Genomic DNA, 15,916 nt, shown 5'->3' with positions numbered 1-15,916 from the left:
CCTTGTAATTTTGATATCCTTATTCACACCATTAGGCAGAGTTGATAGATCTATACCAAAATGATTTAAGGCACCCGTTTTGGGTTGATAATTAATGACTGACTTCACATTAAATCAATACCTCATTTTGCTTTCTAGGACATGGCAGGGCACACAATTGGGAGCTAATTTGGGGACTGCCATAACACTGTGTCTATATCCACAGTCCTGTTGGGAACAGCACAGCCTGGGGAATCCCTGGCCCATTAGAAATCCCTGTTTGTTCCATTATGATTCACTACATGATTTTTTTAAGCAATTGTATCAATAAACATTTATTTACTTACTAATTCCTACATCATAACATTTCATAATGCTAGAGAATGGCGAATGACATGCATTTAATTTTCATTTTGCCTTAGGATTTAGTGTCAGTTTGGTTTTGGAGAGCAATATATTTTAACTTAAAGTCCTGGCATCCAAATTCTCAAAAAAATTAAAATAAATTAAACTAAATTAACTTGCTGAACACGTAAAACTCCTCAACCTGTAGTTAGTAAAATAAACATCAGATTTTTTTTACTCCAAGTGTACAGAACTAGGAGGTTTAAGACTCACGCATGTGAGTCATAGATTAAGAACAGAAAACCCATTTCCTTGCTGTTTGAAATCCTATCAGTCTCCCAGCTTTGAATGAACAAGTTACCAAAGTGAATACAACTGTACAAACTGAAATTTAGAACATCTGAGTAAAATGGAATTGGAAAGTGCCTTTTCTGTGCCTACAGAACTATAGCTGCCAGCATTTATCACTTCAGCACATTCCAGTCTTACACACAACCATTAATTTGCTTCATTTTAATATTTTGACTTCTCTTGAAACTGTGGCAATAAATATGTATTGATTGGCTATTAATCTTTTAATTATCTTAATTAAGGCTTAATTGCATGTTACTGTGTCATGTTTCAATAATTTCTTTTTGCAGGTATCTTTTAACTTACTTTAAAAAGGTATTTTCATTTTGATTTCCATGGATTCTTCCATGAGAGTTATTGTGATTGACTGGCAGCAGAACACTGAATGAGATACTACAGGCAAAAAGCGTATTCCTAATGGTTTTATTGTTAATGTAGCTACTCCATCTCTTCAAGTGTCCAAGGCCAGACTGGATGGGACTTGGAGCAGCCTGGGATAGTGGCAGGTGTCCCTGCCCATGGCAGGGGGTGGAATGAGATGAGCTTTGAGATCCCTCCCAACCCAAAGAACCCCTGGGTGTCTGATCCTGTGCAAGCCAGGCCAGAGCAGTTCCCCAGCCCTGACCTACCCAGGCTCTGCAGCACGTCCTCGGCGTACGGAGCCCCGTGGAAGCAGAGGGACGGCTCCTCTCCAGCAGCTGCAGGGGGGATGCTGTGCCCGCTGCCAAGGCCTGTCTCTGCCAGCTCATCCATCAGCCCTGTGCTCAGAACAGCAGGAAATGTGAGGAATGCAGAGCTCTGCTCAGCCTGACATCAAAACACTCTGTTAGCAAATGTTTGAGTCACTGGTCACAGCTCCCTTTCAGACCTGAGACACCAAACGCAACGGAACCATCTCCGCTGCCCAAAATCACACGGACCACGTAAAAAGGCCAAGGAGCTGTTGAAAACTGAGTCTGGCCCACAGCTTTCTCTGGCTTTTTCAGCAGCACCTGTGGTGGCTAACCAGCAGGCCTGTAAAAACCTCACAGACTGAATTCTACCTTGATTCAACTGTACTCGTGAGAAATCTGTCAAGCTTTCCTGAAAATGGAATCCTGTAACGGTGGAAAACAGCCTGTTCTCATGAGACAAGTCCTAAGGCCGGGACAGTTAACTTGCACCTGTGTAAACTATTCCAAACCGTCAAAGAGAAAAAATGCAAACAATGCCTAAAACCAGACACTTGCCAGCACGTAAACACTTCTGGTGAACTCTCCAACCCTTACAGGTAACAGCTTGTTACTAACCAATTAAAAGTAGGCACGATATGTTTGTAAAACTCTATATAAATAAAATGTGTAAATAAACCGAGACCCTTTTTCACTACATGAACAAGAGTGTGTCTCATCCCCCAAACACGAGGTCACAGCAACAAGCACCCAGTTGTTTCTATCCCCTTCTATCTCCTGCTGGGAACTGAAACTGGAACAAGTGCACAGATGCTGCCACAGAGCTCCTGGATTAGAATAAATATCTTCAATAAGGTGGTGTCCACTAGGAAGAGTCCCAAATCTGAGCCCAGTGCTCACGTGGAGGCCCTCAAGGTGTCTCACACTTCCAGGCATGAGGCCAAAGCCCTGCATCCCACAGGGCCCTCGTGGGCAGGGACGTATTGCTGGGGTGACAGACCTGAACAGAGACATCATGTTCTGCTCCTGTGATTTCCAGCCTGGAAAATATCCCATTCCACAGCACTTTTACAGACACTAAGTGCTTAAAGCCACAATCTCTCGGCTCCCATTCTCCCTCCAAAGAGCTGGGCTGTGCACAGGCAGTGCATTAAGGTGTAGCATACAGTACATTTCCACAACAATTAGTTCAGCCTTCTGTAATAATGTTTCAGGCCACAGTTTTAAAGGCTTGTTATTTTTTAAATTACTTGGTACACATTTGATTGCTTCCTACCGAACAAGCCTGTCAAAAATTCACTGTAGTGGAGCATGGGAAATGGATTATTGGTGCTAGAGGCTGATGGCAAAGCTTGGATGTCAAATCTACCACTGACAATCACCTGCTTCTCAAAATTCAAAAGGCGTGAGGCACCAAAAATGGGCCATCACTGTCCCAGTGGTATTGCCTGTTGTGTATTCAAACCCAGGGCACGGCAGAAAGTAAATCTTGGACAAAAATGTGTGGTGTTTGAACCTCAGGACAGAGATCCTTACCCATCTATTTATCTGCTCTGTTTCAGGAGTAATTGTCGAATTTTCACTTGCTTTGAAAATTGAACAGCATTCAGACCTTGAAGGTGCAACTGCTTTTCATATTGATTACCAATGCAAAACTTCCCTGTGAGGTATTTACCCTACTCCAATCTTAGTGCCATCCTGTGCTTCCCAGAGGCCAAACCAAAGCTGGTGTGGAAAGAACATCAGCTTCCTCTCTCCAAGGCTCTGGAATATGGAATAAGGTGTCTTTCGGCAGTACAGGACTGATGAAAATAGCACAGAACACAGGGAAAGAGGCATTTATAAAATCTGTCACAAACAAAGGGAAAAACCCTGAGTTCTCTAGCACGAGGGAAAATATTTTACCTTTCCAGATAACCCTTTGTTCTAGCCCCACCTATATATTTCTAGTGGAAATTTCCCCATGAAAAACATGAACACAAAGCATCATCTGTGGCACTGAGGGAAGCAGCAGAAACTGCACTTTTTAATGAGCAACTTTCTCTGGGTGCAGAGGCAGCAGGTGACATGGGGCTGTAATTACTGTGCCATGATTAATCCTCTGTGTCTGCACATGTTTGCAGAACATTCTGTGATAGTCTCAGGAGAAAAAGCCCAGGACTATTTGAATTGTCATTGTTTCACCCCTCCTCAAACCTCTAAATGTTCTTTCCTATTGTGGATAAAATAAAGGAAGCAACTGGGCTGTGGATGAATGTCTCCCTCATGGGCTGTGCGGGATGGTGTTAATGGAAGAGTCACCCACAGTGACCCCTTCTTGGGAAAAGCCAAGCAGGGCAGGATTTCTGCTCCCTCCTGACCACTGCTCTTGCCTCTGATCTTCCCCACTTGAGGTCGATGTCAACTGATCCTTAAGAAAACAGAAACTCAAGTAAGAAGATTTAAGAAAGCGACTTGGCTGGGTTTTGGCAGTCCCTATGCACAAAATGAGTTCCCTTTGGGATGCTTTGTGGAAGTCACAAGAATGGAGGACTCAGAGCTGAGGTTGATAGGATCAGAAGCTGCCCTCAGGCTCAGTGGCACAGCTGTATTTTGGCTACCCTACCTCTGTGGGCAAAAAGAGTTTCTGAGAGGAAGTGATTGAGGCCATAAAATCCCAGCAAGTCCTGAGCTGGGAGGGACCCACAAGGATCCTTGAAGTCCAACTTCTGGCCCTGGACAGCCCAAACAACACCTCCATGTGTTGGGTGTGAGATGCCAAAGTCAGACCCAGCTTTGAACTGTCCAGGGACAAGGCTCACAAATCCCAACAGAAGGTTACAACTTCACATAAAGGAAAAACATTTCCCATAATGATGGAACAAAGGCCCAGGGAAGCAGGAGAATCTGTCCTTGCAGATTTTCAAGACCTGACAGAAAAAAAGCCCCGAGCATCCTGAGGGAATTCATTGCTGATGCTCTGCTGAGCAGGGTGTTAGGTGAGAGGCCTTCTGAGGCCCCTTCCATGAGGAACTACTTGGTGATTCTAAGTTCAAGAGGACTCCAGAGCTAAAGATCAAACAACTGGTAAAGGTCAGGCAGTTCTGTTGGATGTGTAGTAGTGACTGATTCACACGTTGGTCTGGAGATTCCTACAGCAACATGAGCAGGCCTTGATACTCCCAATAAATATTCCCTGCACTGTACAGCTGTGGTTGGACTGCTAATGTGGAACTCACACACACTGAAATGCAAACCCTCCCTCCCGCCCAGGCTGCTGGGCAGGGCAAGCATTACCTGTCACCAAGGCAGGGATGTGATGCCTGGCATTCTCCTTCCTCAGCAGCAGCACCAGGCAGTGACTGCGGGATCCAGCAGGGACTTCTCCTCCTGCAGGACCAGCAGGTGAGCTTGAGCTCTTGCCAGGGCAAAAGACAGCAATCTGAAATCATGAGGGGCAGATTAGACTGCTAAATCCAGATGTAATTACTATAGGGCTCAAGCAGATAGATAAATTACAATGGCATAACAAGATACAGCTCACCCCTGAGCCACAGGAACTCCAATATCTGGGTGTTCTGCGTCATCTTTCCCTGAGACAGAGAAACTTAATTTGAACTCAGGGAAGAGGCTTAACACAAAATCATTCTGCCCTGCAGCTGGGCTGGGCTGGGCTAGAAGCACAGCAATTGCAACTGATAGGTGGTACCATCCTAAGTCACTCAAAGATTATCTGGGGTCCCAAATGAAGGGCTGATTTTCAGAAATTTTAGCTCCAAACAGCACATTGGAGTAAGGGTTGCTGCTGTTAACTCCTTAATGGTCACTGAGCAGCATGCTCCAAATAGCTGACTATTTGGGCTGTAGTATTCCATAAATACGTCGTGTTCATTCTACAAAATATTATGGGCAGAGACATTGTTATTCCTTAGATTGATCACAGAAGAACAAGCAGAAAAGAGGGGATTTGTAGAGTTTGATTTGCAAAATTATGCATTTCCTGACTGACATAGCAAAGAACCCTCAGCATGATGAAGTGTGGGGTCCACTCCTTTGTGAGAGAAGGTGCCATATGATTCCTGCAGGATTTATAATGTAAGAAGTGCAGCACTGGACTCCTTGCATATGTTAAATTTGACTGCAACCTTGCATTTGTGATTATTGCTGTTTCCTTAGGCTGACTTGTCAAAATGCCAAGTGCACTTTACCTCAAACCTATCACCGTGTTAGGCAGAGCTTCAAAGGAAAAAAAATCATTTTTGAAAGCTCTTTTTGAAACCCATCTGGAATGCACTGAGGTAGGGGACTTCATGCTGAAGGGCCCAGAGGGACTGTGAAGTACATCATGAAATATCAGTCTGTTAGTGAAGACTCTGCTCCTGAACCACCTTTGCAGATCAGTATTTTGGTTCATGGGGCTATTGCCAGCTCTTGCTTATTCTGACATCAGTGGCAAAATTCACATCTGTTTTAGTAGGAGCAGGATGATGAATTTACACTCCTGTTCCCCATGAGAGGCCAAGGCTTTGGGGGATTTTCCTACTAGAGGAAAAGCCAGCCCTGAAAGCAGCAAGAGCACCACTCACAGGAACATGGAGAGCTGGAAAAGAGAGAACGGGTGTCCTCAAGCACTCACTGGAGGAGTGCTGGCACGATTAGCTGCAGAACGAGGGTAACCCAGGGCACAAAGGGCACAGTACCTGTCCTGCTGTCATGCCCAGCACAAAGCCTTGCTGTGCTGAGAGCTGCAGCTGCCGCAGTCCTTGCAGCACAAAGCCCCGGTGGGCACAGGCCGAAAGCACAGCCCCATAGGCACGTGGAGGTACCACAGGTGACACCAGCAGAATGACGTCCCCTAGATCAAAGAGAGGGCAAGAAAAACAGCATATTATTGCCACAGAAGCTGTGGTATCAATGCAAGGCAGCTCACACAGCAGCTGCCTCCACCTTGAAGCACACAGCTGCATCCCGGGCAGTGACCCTGTGTTTTACGGTTTGTTTGCTGCATCCAGCTCATCATGACTGCAATCCAAGGCCAGCCCAGAGTGGGAAAGCTTATGGCATCATCAGTAATATCTTTATGAATCATCAGATGAGATGAGGTAGTCTGTGTCCCCAGGTGTGGGAGCTGCTCACACGCAGTGTGTCGGTGCTGGCCGGGCTGTGGGAGCTGTCCCTGTGCAGCCCCCAGCACTGAGGGCAGGACCGAGACCTCGGAGGCCTGACCACCCTCTGAGGAACCAAACAGGGCAACAAGAGCTTGTTCTTGATCAATTTGTCCACTCCAAAGAGCATGAAGCAGATCTGGCCTTTCCTCTCTGCTGTTACTGGTCTCAACAACCCTGCTCAGCACCCTCTTCTTGCTTTCTGTTGTCCCTCCCTTGTTCCTGCCTTTAACCATCATCCCAGACCTGTACTGTGGCACAAGCTCCTGAAACTCTGGACCACCTGTGATCTCACCTTTGGTTTGGTACCCTCTGGTACCCTTTGGAACCTTCACAGGTTCCTTGGACATCATGGTAATGGTGCCAGCCTGCCTTGTGCTGCCTGATCCCCTTCCAGCAGGTCTGGCTGCTCAAGCTCTTTCTGAATCCCTCAGACCAGTACATAAGATTGTAGACAAAACTGGAATTTACCTCGGGTCAGAACCTTGGGTTTTTAGACTCCTGTTTTCCAAGTTGAATCCCAGGCTCACTGCCAACCTTGAGCAAGCTCAGGAGAAAGAGCCTCCAAGGCCTCCTGAGCAGCCCCCACACCTTAAGCACTGTGAGACAAGCTCAAGACTTTTCCCTGAAGCCTCTGATCTGCCTGAGCTCTGTTTTCACCATGACCTCCGTTATTACACTTTCTCAGTCCTAACACAGCTTTTTTATCCCTCACAATGTATATTCAGAGCTCCATAAGCTGCCAAGAGTGAGCTCTGAAGACAAATCCTCAGTACCACTTCTACACGGGCTTCCTCTACACTACCTCAGTAATTTCTCATAACTTTAACCAACAGATTTAGTGAGATTGGAGGATTTTTCCTTGTGTCTCAACTGATTCTGAGGGTAGGACACTAAACATTTCTTTTTATTCTAGACTTTGTGATATGGATATCTGTCCTGCCAAGGCTCAGCCTGGTAGTTCAAAGCAACAGCACCACAACAAGGGGAACCTTGGATTTATCACAAAAGATGGGACAGGCAGGGTGGTTCTTTGCCTAAAATCTGTTTGGCTTTATGGCATTAACACTGGCTTTTAGGGATATTCATGATATGGGAACTATCAAAATCTAAGATTGTTGGTGGGAAGATTTTGGCTCCTCTCCAGTTGATAACACTTTAAAAAACATTTTTTTGCACACACATATCCGAAATTGACAAGAATATCTGCTTGGGTCCCTAAAACTCTGATCACTGAGAAGGGGCAGGTCTACCTAGCTGCAGTACCTCTGCTCTGCATGGGTAAATATTCCTGTCTCCAAGAGGAGCTGCTGGAGACCAGAGGGAAGGAGTCAGGGAATGTTTCTTTTCCTGAAAACCCCAAGGGTGTCTGCTCCCAGTGCAGAGTTTCAGCTCCTCTTGCCAGAGCAAAGTTATCTGAGGAGCAAAGCTCGACAGTGACTTCTGAGGCTCAGTGCAGATGGAACGTGGTGTGGTGGAACTCAGCAGCCCACAGCAAATGTGAATCATTAACGGCCATAAAAGGAAGGGGAGGCAGCAAATGTGACTCATTCCATCAGTAGCCACCAGCTGCCATCAATCCCAATCCCAAATAACAGAGCCAAGGGCTGGCTGCCAAACTACCTGAGTTAACATGAGCCAAAAGACTAAAAACTGTCTCAAAATTGGTTTTTCCCTTTCTCCCTTCTCTATTTTCCTTCCCTTCCACTCCTTTTTCATCTTTTTGCCTTATGCTTGCATCCTTTTCTCATGGATTCCTTCCTTTGGCAATGTAATTCCCCACGCCTTCTTTCTCTGTCACTCCAATCCTGCTTTCCTTCTGCCATCTCTTCCCTGACAGCTGCTGAACTTCTGCTCCCCTCAGGCTTCATTCCTGTGAAACCACCTTCAGCTAGGGCAGCAGAAACCAGCCAAGAGCTCCAGGAGCATTGTCCAAACCCCCCCTGCACCCCAGATGTGCTGTGCCAGGCCCACTCCAGGGGATGTTGGCATTTACAGCAGGACTCCAACACCTTTTCGCCAGGCAGGGCCTTGGCAGGTGTCCTTTGGATGCAGTTTGCTGCTGGTTAGGTACAAATTCAGGTGCTGAACACTTCTCCTGCAAAGGGAAAATGGGATGTGGGTGGAACCAGGTGATAACCCATTGATATTAGTCCCATAAAATGCTCTCCTTTCTGACTGTGTGGTCAGTCCTGCCCTAAAGGAAGCCTAAACCATTTAATTCCCCTGATTATAATACTCAGTCTTCAGCAGGAGAGGCAGATGAACTCTGATCAATAAACAAGCAGTTTAAGGACTCTTGTTAGGTCTTCATGTGACTGTTTCTTTGATTAACAGGCTCCTCTGTGCAGAGATTTCCTGTGCAGTGGTTTTATTTTTGTTGTTGTTTCTTTTTTCCCCTTCAGTGACATCTATGCAGCCCCCAGGACTCCAGCAGCTGCTCTCATGGGGAGGATGAAAAGTGTTGCCACTTCTCTGCTGCATCATTTCAGGCAACAGTGTCCCATTAGAAACTAATTCCTGGCTCCAGAACTGGCCAAGTCACAGCCCTGAGCAATCCAGAGAGGCAGAATTGCCTTAGGTGGGCTGGAATAAAGTGATGTTATCAGTGAAGGAGAACCATAAACCCTCAAATTTCATTTCCTAACGCTGACCTTTGGTAGCTGAGACAAGCATGGCTGGAGGTCGAGGCAGCATCAAGCCCTGGAGGTCAACTTTTTCTTCATCTGCTCCTGCCCCAGCTGGTGAAGGACTCTCAGAGCTGCAGAAAAACGATAAATATTAAATGAAAAATTTTAAAAGGTTCTGATTCAAACCTACTTTCTGTGTCAAATCCAAGGCCACAGAAGCTTCTCTGGTAAAACTGCTTTACTGGAAAAGCCATTTCAATCCCTTGTCCGTGACATGAGCTGCATCAAGGTCTCTCTGACTGAATATCTTTTCATATTACTCTCCCTGAGGCTCTCTGTGTTCAATTAAAAGTAACTAATGCAAAGTAGCCAGCTTGGCAAAGAAATCTGGGAATCAAGAAATATGTCAGGCTGCACTAGCAGAGCTTTTCCCACCCACAGACACATCCTAGTTGCTATTCACTTTGGGTTCTTTAGGCTGAGTTTAACCAGTTTGAAGGGTTCGTGTTAGGCAACAAGCACGATCCAGTCTGGCAGGGATGTTCATGCCAGTGAAACTTCCACACCATTCCTGCACATCCAAAAGGACCCAATCAGGGCAGGGGGAACAGAAGGTGTGGTTTAAAGCCAGGGACTGTCTGGGAACAGTTGTGGCTGGGACTGTGAGCTCAGGCTGCTCAGGCAAACCTGCCTCATCCCTTGCTACCACCACGGAGCTGGCTGGAACACATCCTGCTTGCTCACTCCCAGGAGCCCACAGCATTTGCAAGTCTAATCTGAAAAGGGCAATCTGAGCTGCAGTTTGTATTCCTGTCTCCCAACAGACCAAATTACCAGCATTAGGAGAAAGAAAAGTGCATTATTTAGGATGTAGCACTGCTCCGGACTGAGTTACACCAGAGGAGCAGAATTCATCATCTTTGTAATAGGAAAAAGGCATCCCTGAGGAAAATAAACAAATAAAGAGAATGAAACTTGGCCAAATTGATTTTTTTTCACATCTTAAACATAAAAATGATGAGAGCCACTAGTCGTGGCTGAGCCGAGCTGAACTCTGACACATAATGCTCCACAGCAATCCACAGGTTAATTCCACATCGCTGAGCTTTGCCACTCACAGAAAGCACTGACAGCAGCGCAGAGGATCTCACCTCCAGCCTGCTGCCTCTGACTGTGCCACCCTGCCCCCAGGATCAGGCAGGATCCCTAAAAAACCTCTCCAGAGCCTGCAGGTCTGAGCTTTCTGCAGCAGAGTTTCTCATGCAGTTAAAGGTTTATAAGCCACCCTTCATTTCCAAACACTTCCCTCATCATCCTCCAAAGAACCTTTTCCTACTGAATCCCTTTATCAGTTGATGTTCAGGGCAAAGACAGAGGTTTCCTAGTGGAGGGTCAGTCACTGGCACACAGCCTTGCAGCTCTTCTCCAGCATCAGGTTTCCAAATCTTGCAGCAAAAGTATGAATTGCAGGCCTGGATACCAGGGACCAGGCAATGGGAAGCAACTGCAACTGTGCCATGCCTGACACATCTAGGAACTGAGAGAACAGGAGCTGGAGCTGTGCCAGGGAGGTTTAGGTCAGATATCAGGGAAAGGTTCTCCCCCAGAGGGTGCTGGGCACTGCCCAGGCTCCCCAGGAAATGGGCACAGCCCCGAGGCTGCCAGAGCTCCAGGGGCGTTTAGACAATGCTCAGGCACAGTGTGGGATTGTTGGGGTGTCTGTGCAGGGCCACAGGTGTGACTGGATGACCCCTGTGGGTCCCTTCCCACTCAGGATATTCCATGAGTCTACGATCTGCTGCAGAAGAGAGAAGGATTGCTGCAGACTACCTAACTGGCTTGGGAATACAAAAGTGGAGGGATTGCTCCCCCTGCACTCCTGTGCAGCAGGACCTTTGGAAGGCTGACTCAGATCTCTGAGTGCCTGCCTGCCTCAAGGGTTCACTGCCTCTGCAACAACAGCTCCAAACCATCCGGGGCCATCACCTGGACGCTGGGGGCTGGATTCCAGCAGCTCTCCCTCCAAACCAGAGGCACAGCTCCCTGTGCAGCCGGCTGGGCAGGGGCAGGGACACGACTGCCTCCGCTTGGCTCCAGGCCCTGGCAGAGCCTCGGGTGATGTCCTGCAGGATGCCACGGGCTTTGGGCCCCCTCAGGGCTAATGCCAGCACTGGGGGCACCTTGCCAGGCTCTGAAGTGTAGGAGGAAGGCAGCTTTTCTGTGGAGACAAACACATGTGTGAGTTAAACATGGAACAACCCACCTCAAAGTCACTCACTCCACTCAAGGGCTCTTTTCACATCTGTCAGAGCCAAACTTCAACAGAGGGACCACCCAGTTACCTGTCCTGGGAATCAATCACCTGGTTTACCTGCCTTGGGGGAATGATGCTGACAGCATCTGCACATTTTTTTTTTGACCCAATAGCAAACCTGAGGTTATTCAAGGCAGTCTGTTGAAGAAAGAGGAATTGGTTGCCTCATGTTTGCTGTGAAAAGTTATTACAGAGCAGGTGGTGCACTGGAAGTGTCCCTCCTTGTGGCAGGGGTTGGAACTTGGTGGTCTTTAGGGTCTTTTCAGCCCAAACTGTGACTCTAAGCCAGCATTTCAAGTTCCTCCTGTTCATGACCATAAGCAAGGCTGGGGGATTGAAGTACAGGACAAGAACAGGGGCCTGAGGAAAGGGATGTTTTTCAAGGGGAACACAAACTGGAAATCTGGGGAGTTCTTTTTTACATTATTTCCTACTGCATTAAATATAAATTTTGTACAATGCTGCAAGGTCCAGGCAAATATTTGATTTGCCACCTTTAATTTTCTGCCAGGATTTGAACCCTGACTTCCCTTATTTCCTTCAATAACTCTTCCCTATGACTCTGGCAAACCTTTCTCCAGCATAGTTGGGGCCCAGGAAGTAACCCCAGAAAAAGCAAATTTGCCTGCTTTCCAGTTCTTACTGCAGATGTCAGAAAAGCAGCAAGGTGTGTGATTTTCTTCCCTTAGAAGAAATGTATCATTTCCTGCATAAGAATCAGAAGGCAGAACACAAATCTCCAGAGCAGGTAGATAATGGAGCAACTGGGTGTAAATATTTAAAATAATAATTTTAGAGTTATGAAGCTAAGGGTAAAAATCTAATTTACAAACTTGCACAGCAGTTCTAAGCTCAAATGAATTGTCTCTTCATACGAAATGTTCTTAAATAATGGTGCATGGAACAGAGCATTGAAGCAGATCTGCTGCCTGTCAGCTCCTAATGACTGCTGGTTTTACGGTTTTCTTACTCATTTCTGGAGCCCTCCTCCATTTCTCCAGCTCTCACCAGGAATATGTTTTGTGCACAGCACCCAGACAGCTGCAACTGCACTCCCATTCCTAAGGCAGTCTGCTCCTATTGCTTTCAAATGCAAAAAGGGAGTGAGGAGACTGGGGAATTGTCTCTGATTAAGCTGGTCTTCACTCCCCTTCTGCCAGAGGAGAAGGAAGCCCATTTCTCTCCCTCTCAGCCTGCCTGTGCCTTTCCCAAGAGAAATGGATTGTCTGGGTGAGATGGGGCACATCTGAACCTTCCAGAAGAACTTCCTTGGCTTAAAAGGAAGCACAAGCCACAAGCAATCTCTAAACTCTGCAGCTGAGGGAACACCTCTTGCTTTGGAGTTGTGCTGCAGTAGCAACCAATAATATTCCATAATGCTTTAAGACAGGCTTCATCATCTCTGTTCCTCGAATGGGAGAAAATAAAGACTTGAGTGGTACATGCCAGTATTTGACACACTGTTGTTTGATGTTCAAGACTTTGTGATTTGAGTTCAGAGCCCCAGATCACGTTTATTTACCTTATCCTGCTGGTCTCCAACCTCAGATGGGATTCTATTAAATAATGTGACATTTTGGTGATGGTTTATCAGCCAATGCAATTTCAGGACAGCTAAATCAGTACTCAAGTCCCACAGGCAATGAGATGGGGGAATTGTGGAAAAGGGAGACTGGATTTTCTGCAGCTAAAACCTTCAGGACTATCAGTGGGGAACTAAATGATTATATTTAACTCACATGAGCCTATCCCTGGGGCTCAGGACACTGAAATGTGGGAAAGCTCACTGCAAAGGAGCAACAGCTAAAGTCTGAAACGTATCAAGGGTTAAAAATTGAGCTCATGGATATTCAACGCTAGAAACAGAAAGAAAGAAACAGTCAAAGCTATTCTATAATTTCTTTTGGGAAAGATACGGGAACTGATAAAGCAACCCTCACGCAAATCTGACTCTCATCACTCTTCACCTCAGTGCATTTACAGATCTGTGCCTTCCTCAGCACCATGGCAGCTGTGGAGGAGCAGCAGAGCTCACCTGAGCTGGAGAGCAGCAGGTGGTGTCCGGGGTAGAGCAGGCGGAGGCCGCAGATATCCAGCCCAGAGCCCCGCAGCAGCTGCAGAGTGTGATGGGTCTCCAGGGGGCTTCGGAAGAGAGCCTCAAACAGCAGCACCATGGCAACCTGGACAGCCAGAGAAAAACGGGAAAATGAGGGAAGTGCTCCCAAGCCCTCCACAACTGCAGCCCTGCTGCTCACCTGTAGTTCCCAGGATGGATCTGCACTGCCAGAGCAACAGAGAGGCTTGGCTTTGGTTTCTCTTTATGTGCAGTACACACAGAAGGCTGTTGGCTTTGGGCTAAATCACAACTATCAATGATAATTCTAATTTAATCAATTTCTGCTGATGTAACTGTGCCTTTTGTCACATAAACATACTAGTAAAAAACTGCAAGGCCTCTGGGGCAGAGCCCACAGTGCATCCCTTCTGCTGTTAACTTTGTGCAGTACCATTTGCCCATCTTCCTCCATGATTCAATAATAATAAATTCAATAATAATAATAGGTTGTGTCTCTCTACCTTTAACAGCTCCAAAATCAACACTAAAAAGATATTAAAAGGCAAACGCATTATTGGTACTGTCCCAAATTTACATTTCAGAGTCTTCTTTCCCAGCCTTACCCCTTTCAGCCCATCCTGGCACGTAGGAAGACTCACACCAACATGTTCTGAATGTTTATACCCAAAATGAAAGCAAATTATTATTTTTTTCCCCATCAGAGAAACAAATTGTTTTAAAAAGCAAGTGCTTTACAACAGGGAGTTGTGTGGTTCTGTAGATAATAAACTGTCTAGCTGGGGATCAGACAAGCTGATTTTCTGGCCCCAAATTTGGGCGTGGTTCTCCTGGATGTTGAGCAGCTCAAGGATTTCCCCAGCTCAAGGTTTATGGCTGCAGCAAATGCCAAATGAATCCATCACTACTGGACACTTGAAATGAAATGCTACTGCCACATAAAGACATTATGAGGCTTTACCATCATGACAAATGAAGATAGAAATTTACTCAAATCGCATAAAAGTGGTCTAATTAGGAATAAAAGCTCCATTTCTTTATGTTTGTCTAGATCTAGCTCTCCTGCTATTAACCCAATACTCACAGCAGCCAGTGAGGAAGGAATTTTCCTGTAGTTGCTCTGGGGCTGCCTGGGCTTGGGGCCAGCTGTGATAACAGAGCCATCCAGCACAGGGAAGCCTCAGGAAGGGTCAGTCTCCCCTTTCCTCAGGAGCCTGGCACTTGGCCTTGCTCCCTATTGCAGCCTGGCTGAGTTGTGCGTGGCCTGCTCACAGACATCACCAATTCTGGCCGCTGTGTGAACCCTGGGCTGTGCCTTGTCACTGGGGACCCCCACCTGCAGTGCTGAGCCCAGTTCTGGGGCCACCAGCACAAGAGAGATGTTGGCCTGCTGGAGCAAGTCCAGAGGAGGCCATGGAGAAGCCCCAAGGGCTGGAGCCCCTCTGCTCTGGAGCCAGGCTGGGAGAGCTGGGGATGTTCCCCTGGAGAGGAGAAGGCTCCAGGGAGAGCTCAGAGCCCCTGCCAGGGCCTAAAGGGGCTCCAGGAGAGCTGGAGAGGGATGAGGGGCAAGGCATGGAGGGACAGGACAAGGGGGAATGGTTTCCTACTGCCAGAGGGCAGGGCTGGATGGGATATTGGGGAGGAATTTTTCCCTGGGATGGTGGGGAGGCCCTGGCACAGGGTGCCCAGAGAAGCTGTGGCTGCCCCTGGATCTCTGGAAGTGTCCAGGCCAGGTTGGATGGGGCTTGGAGCAGCCTGGGATAGTGGAAGGTGTCCCTGCCCATGGCAGGGGGTGGCACTGGAAGGGCTTTGAGGTCCCACCCCACCCAGAGCAGTCTTGGCTGATCTCCATTACTGCTGCAGGCCCTTCCCTGCTCTGCTCAGTAACAGCTCATTTCACATGGGTGAGCTCCTGTACATTTTGTGCTGCACTCCTAAGCAAGAAGTAACTGAGATCATTTTAACCTTCTCTTCTCTTGGGGTAGAATCAGTACAAATACTCCCTGGTTGTTCATACAACACACACAGTTACTCAAGGTCAGGCAGTACCAGAACCTTCAGAAATTTTTTGGAATGTTCCTGAGCCCAAGTTTAATCAAAGTTGTGCTGTTCACTGACTTACAGTCAAGTGGTTTCAGGTTATCAAAATTTTGTCTACTCTTACAGATTTGCACCTGGTTGGTAGCAATTTCTCCAACCCACACATTTCAAAGTTTAATCTTCTGTGGCTCAGAGCAATCAGCACATCAATACTGATGACATAAAATACTCAGCTGATATATTTAGGTCTGAGTGAAAAATACTTCAAGATCAGTATTTGTATCAAAGCTCTAGATTGAAATATTCCAGGGCACTAAACTGTCTCTCAGTGTCCCCCCCCAGCCCTCAGGTGAGGAAGGAGGGGGTTG

The 15,916-nt window shown here is 46.9% G+C and overlaps 1 protein-coding gene across 1 annotated transcript in view; it reads right to left on the bottom strand.

The window, feature by feature from the left end:
• DNAAF8 (dynein axonemal assembly factor 8) overlaps positions 1 to 15,916 on the bottom strand; it is an 88,135-nt gene that overhangs the window by 30,790 nt on the left and 41,429 nt on the right. The window contains exons 14-19 of the mRNA XM_066198407.1: positions 13,470 to 13,614; positions 11,107 to 11,338; positions 9,145 to 9,251; positions 6,026 to 6,180; positions 4,623 to 4,767; positions 1,305 to 1,433 (exon numbers count right to left, since the gene is read on the bottom strand). Coding sequence (XP_066054504.1) covers positions 1,305 to 1,433; positions 4,623 to 4,767; positions 6,026 to 6,180; positions 9,145 to 9,251; positions 11,107 to 11,338; positions 13,470 to 13,614 — 913 coding nt within the window. The remainder of the gene's footprint in view (positions 1 to 1,304; positions 1,434 to 4,622; positions 4,768 to 6,025; positions 6,181 to 9,144; positions 9,252 to 11,106; positions 11,339 to 13,469; positions 13,615 to 15,916) is intronic.

This window comes from Chamaea fasciata, unplaced genomic scaffold, assembly GCF_029207755.1.
Source record: "Chamaea fasciata isolate MVZ Bird 193981 ecotype frontalis unplaced genomic scaffold, bChaFas1.0.hap1 SCAF_16, whole genome shotgun sequence".
Taxonomy (NCBI): Eukaryota; Metazoa; Chordata; class Aves; order Passeriformes; family Sylviidae; genus Chamaea; species Chamaea fasciata.
This window is presented reverse-complemented; position numbering and strand designations above follow the sequence as displayed.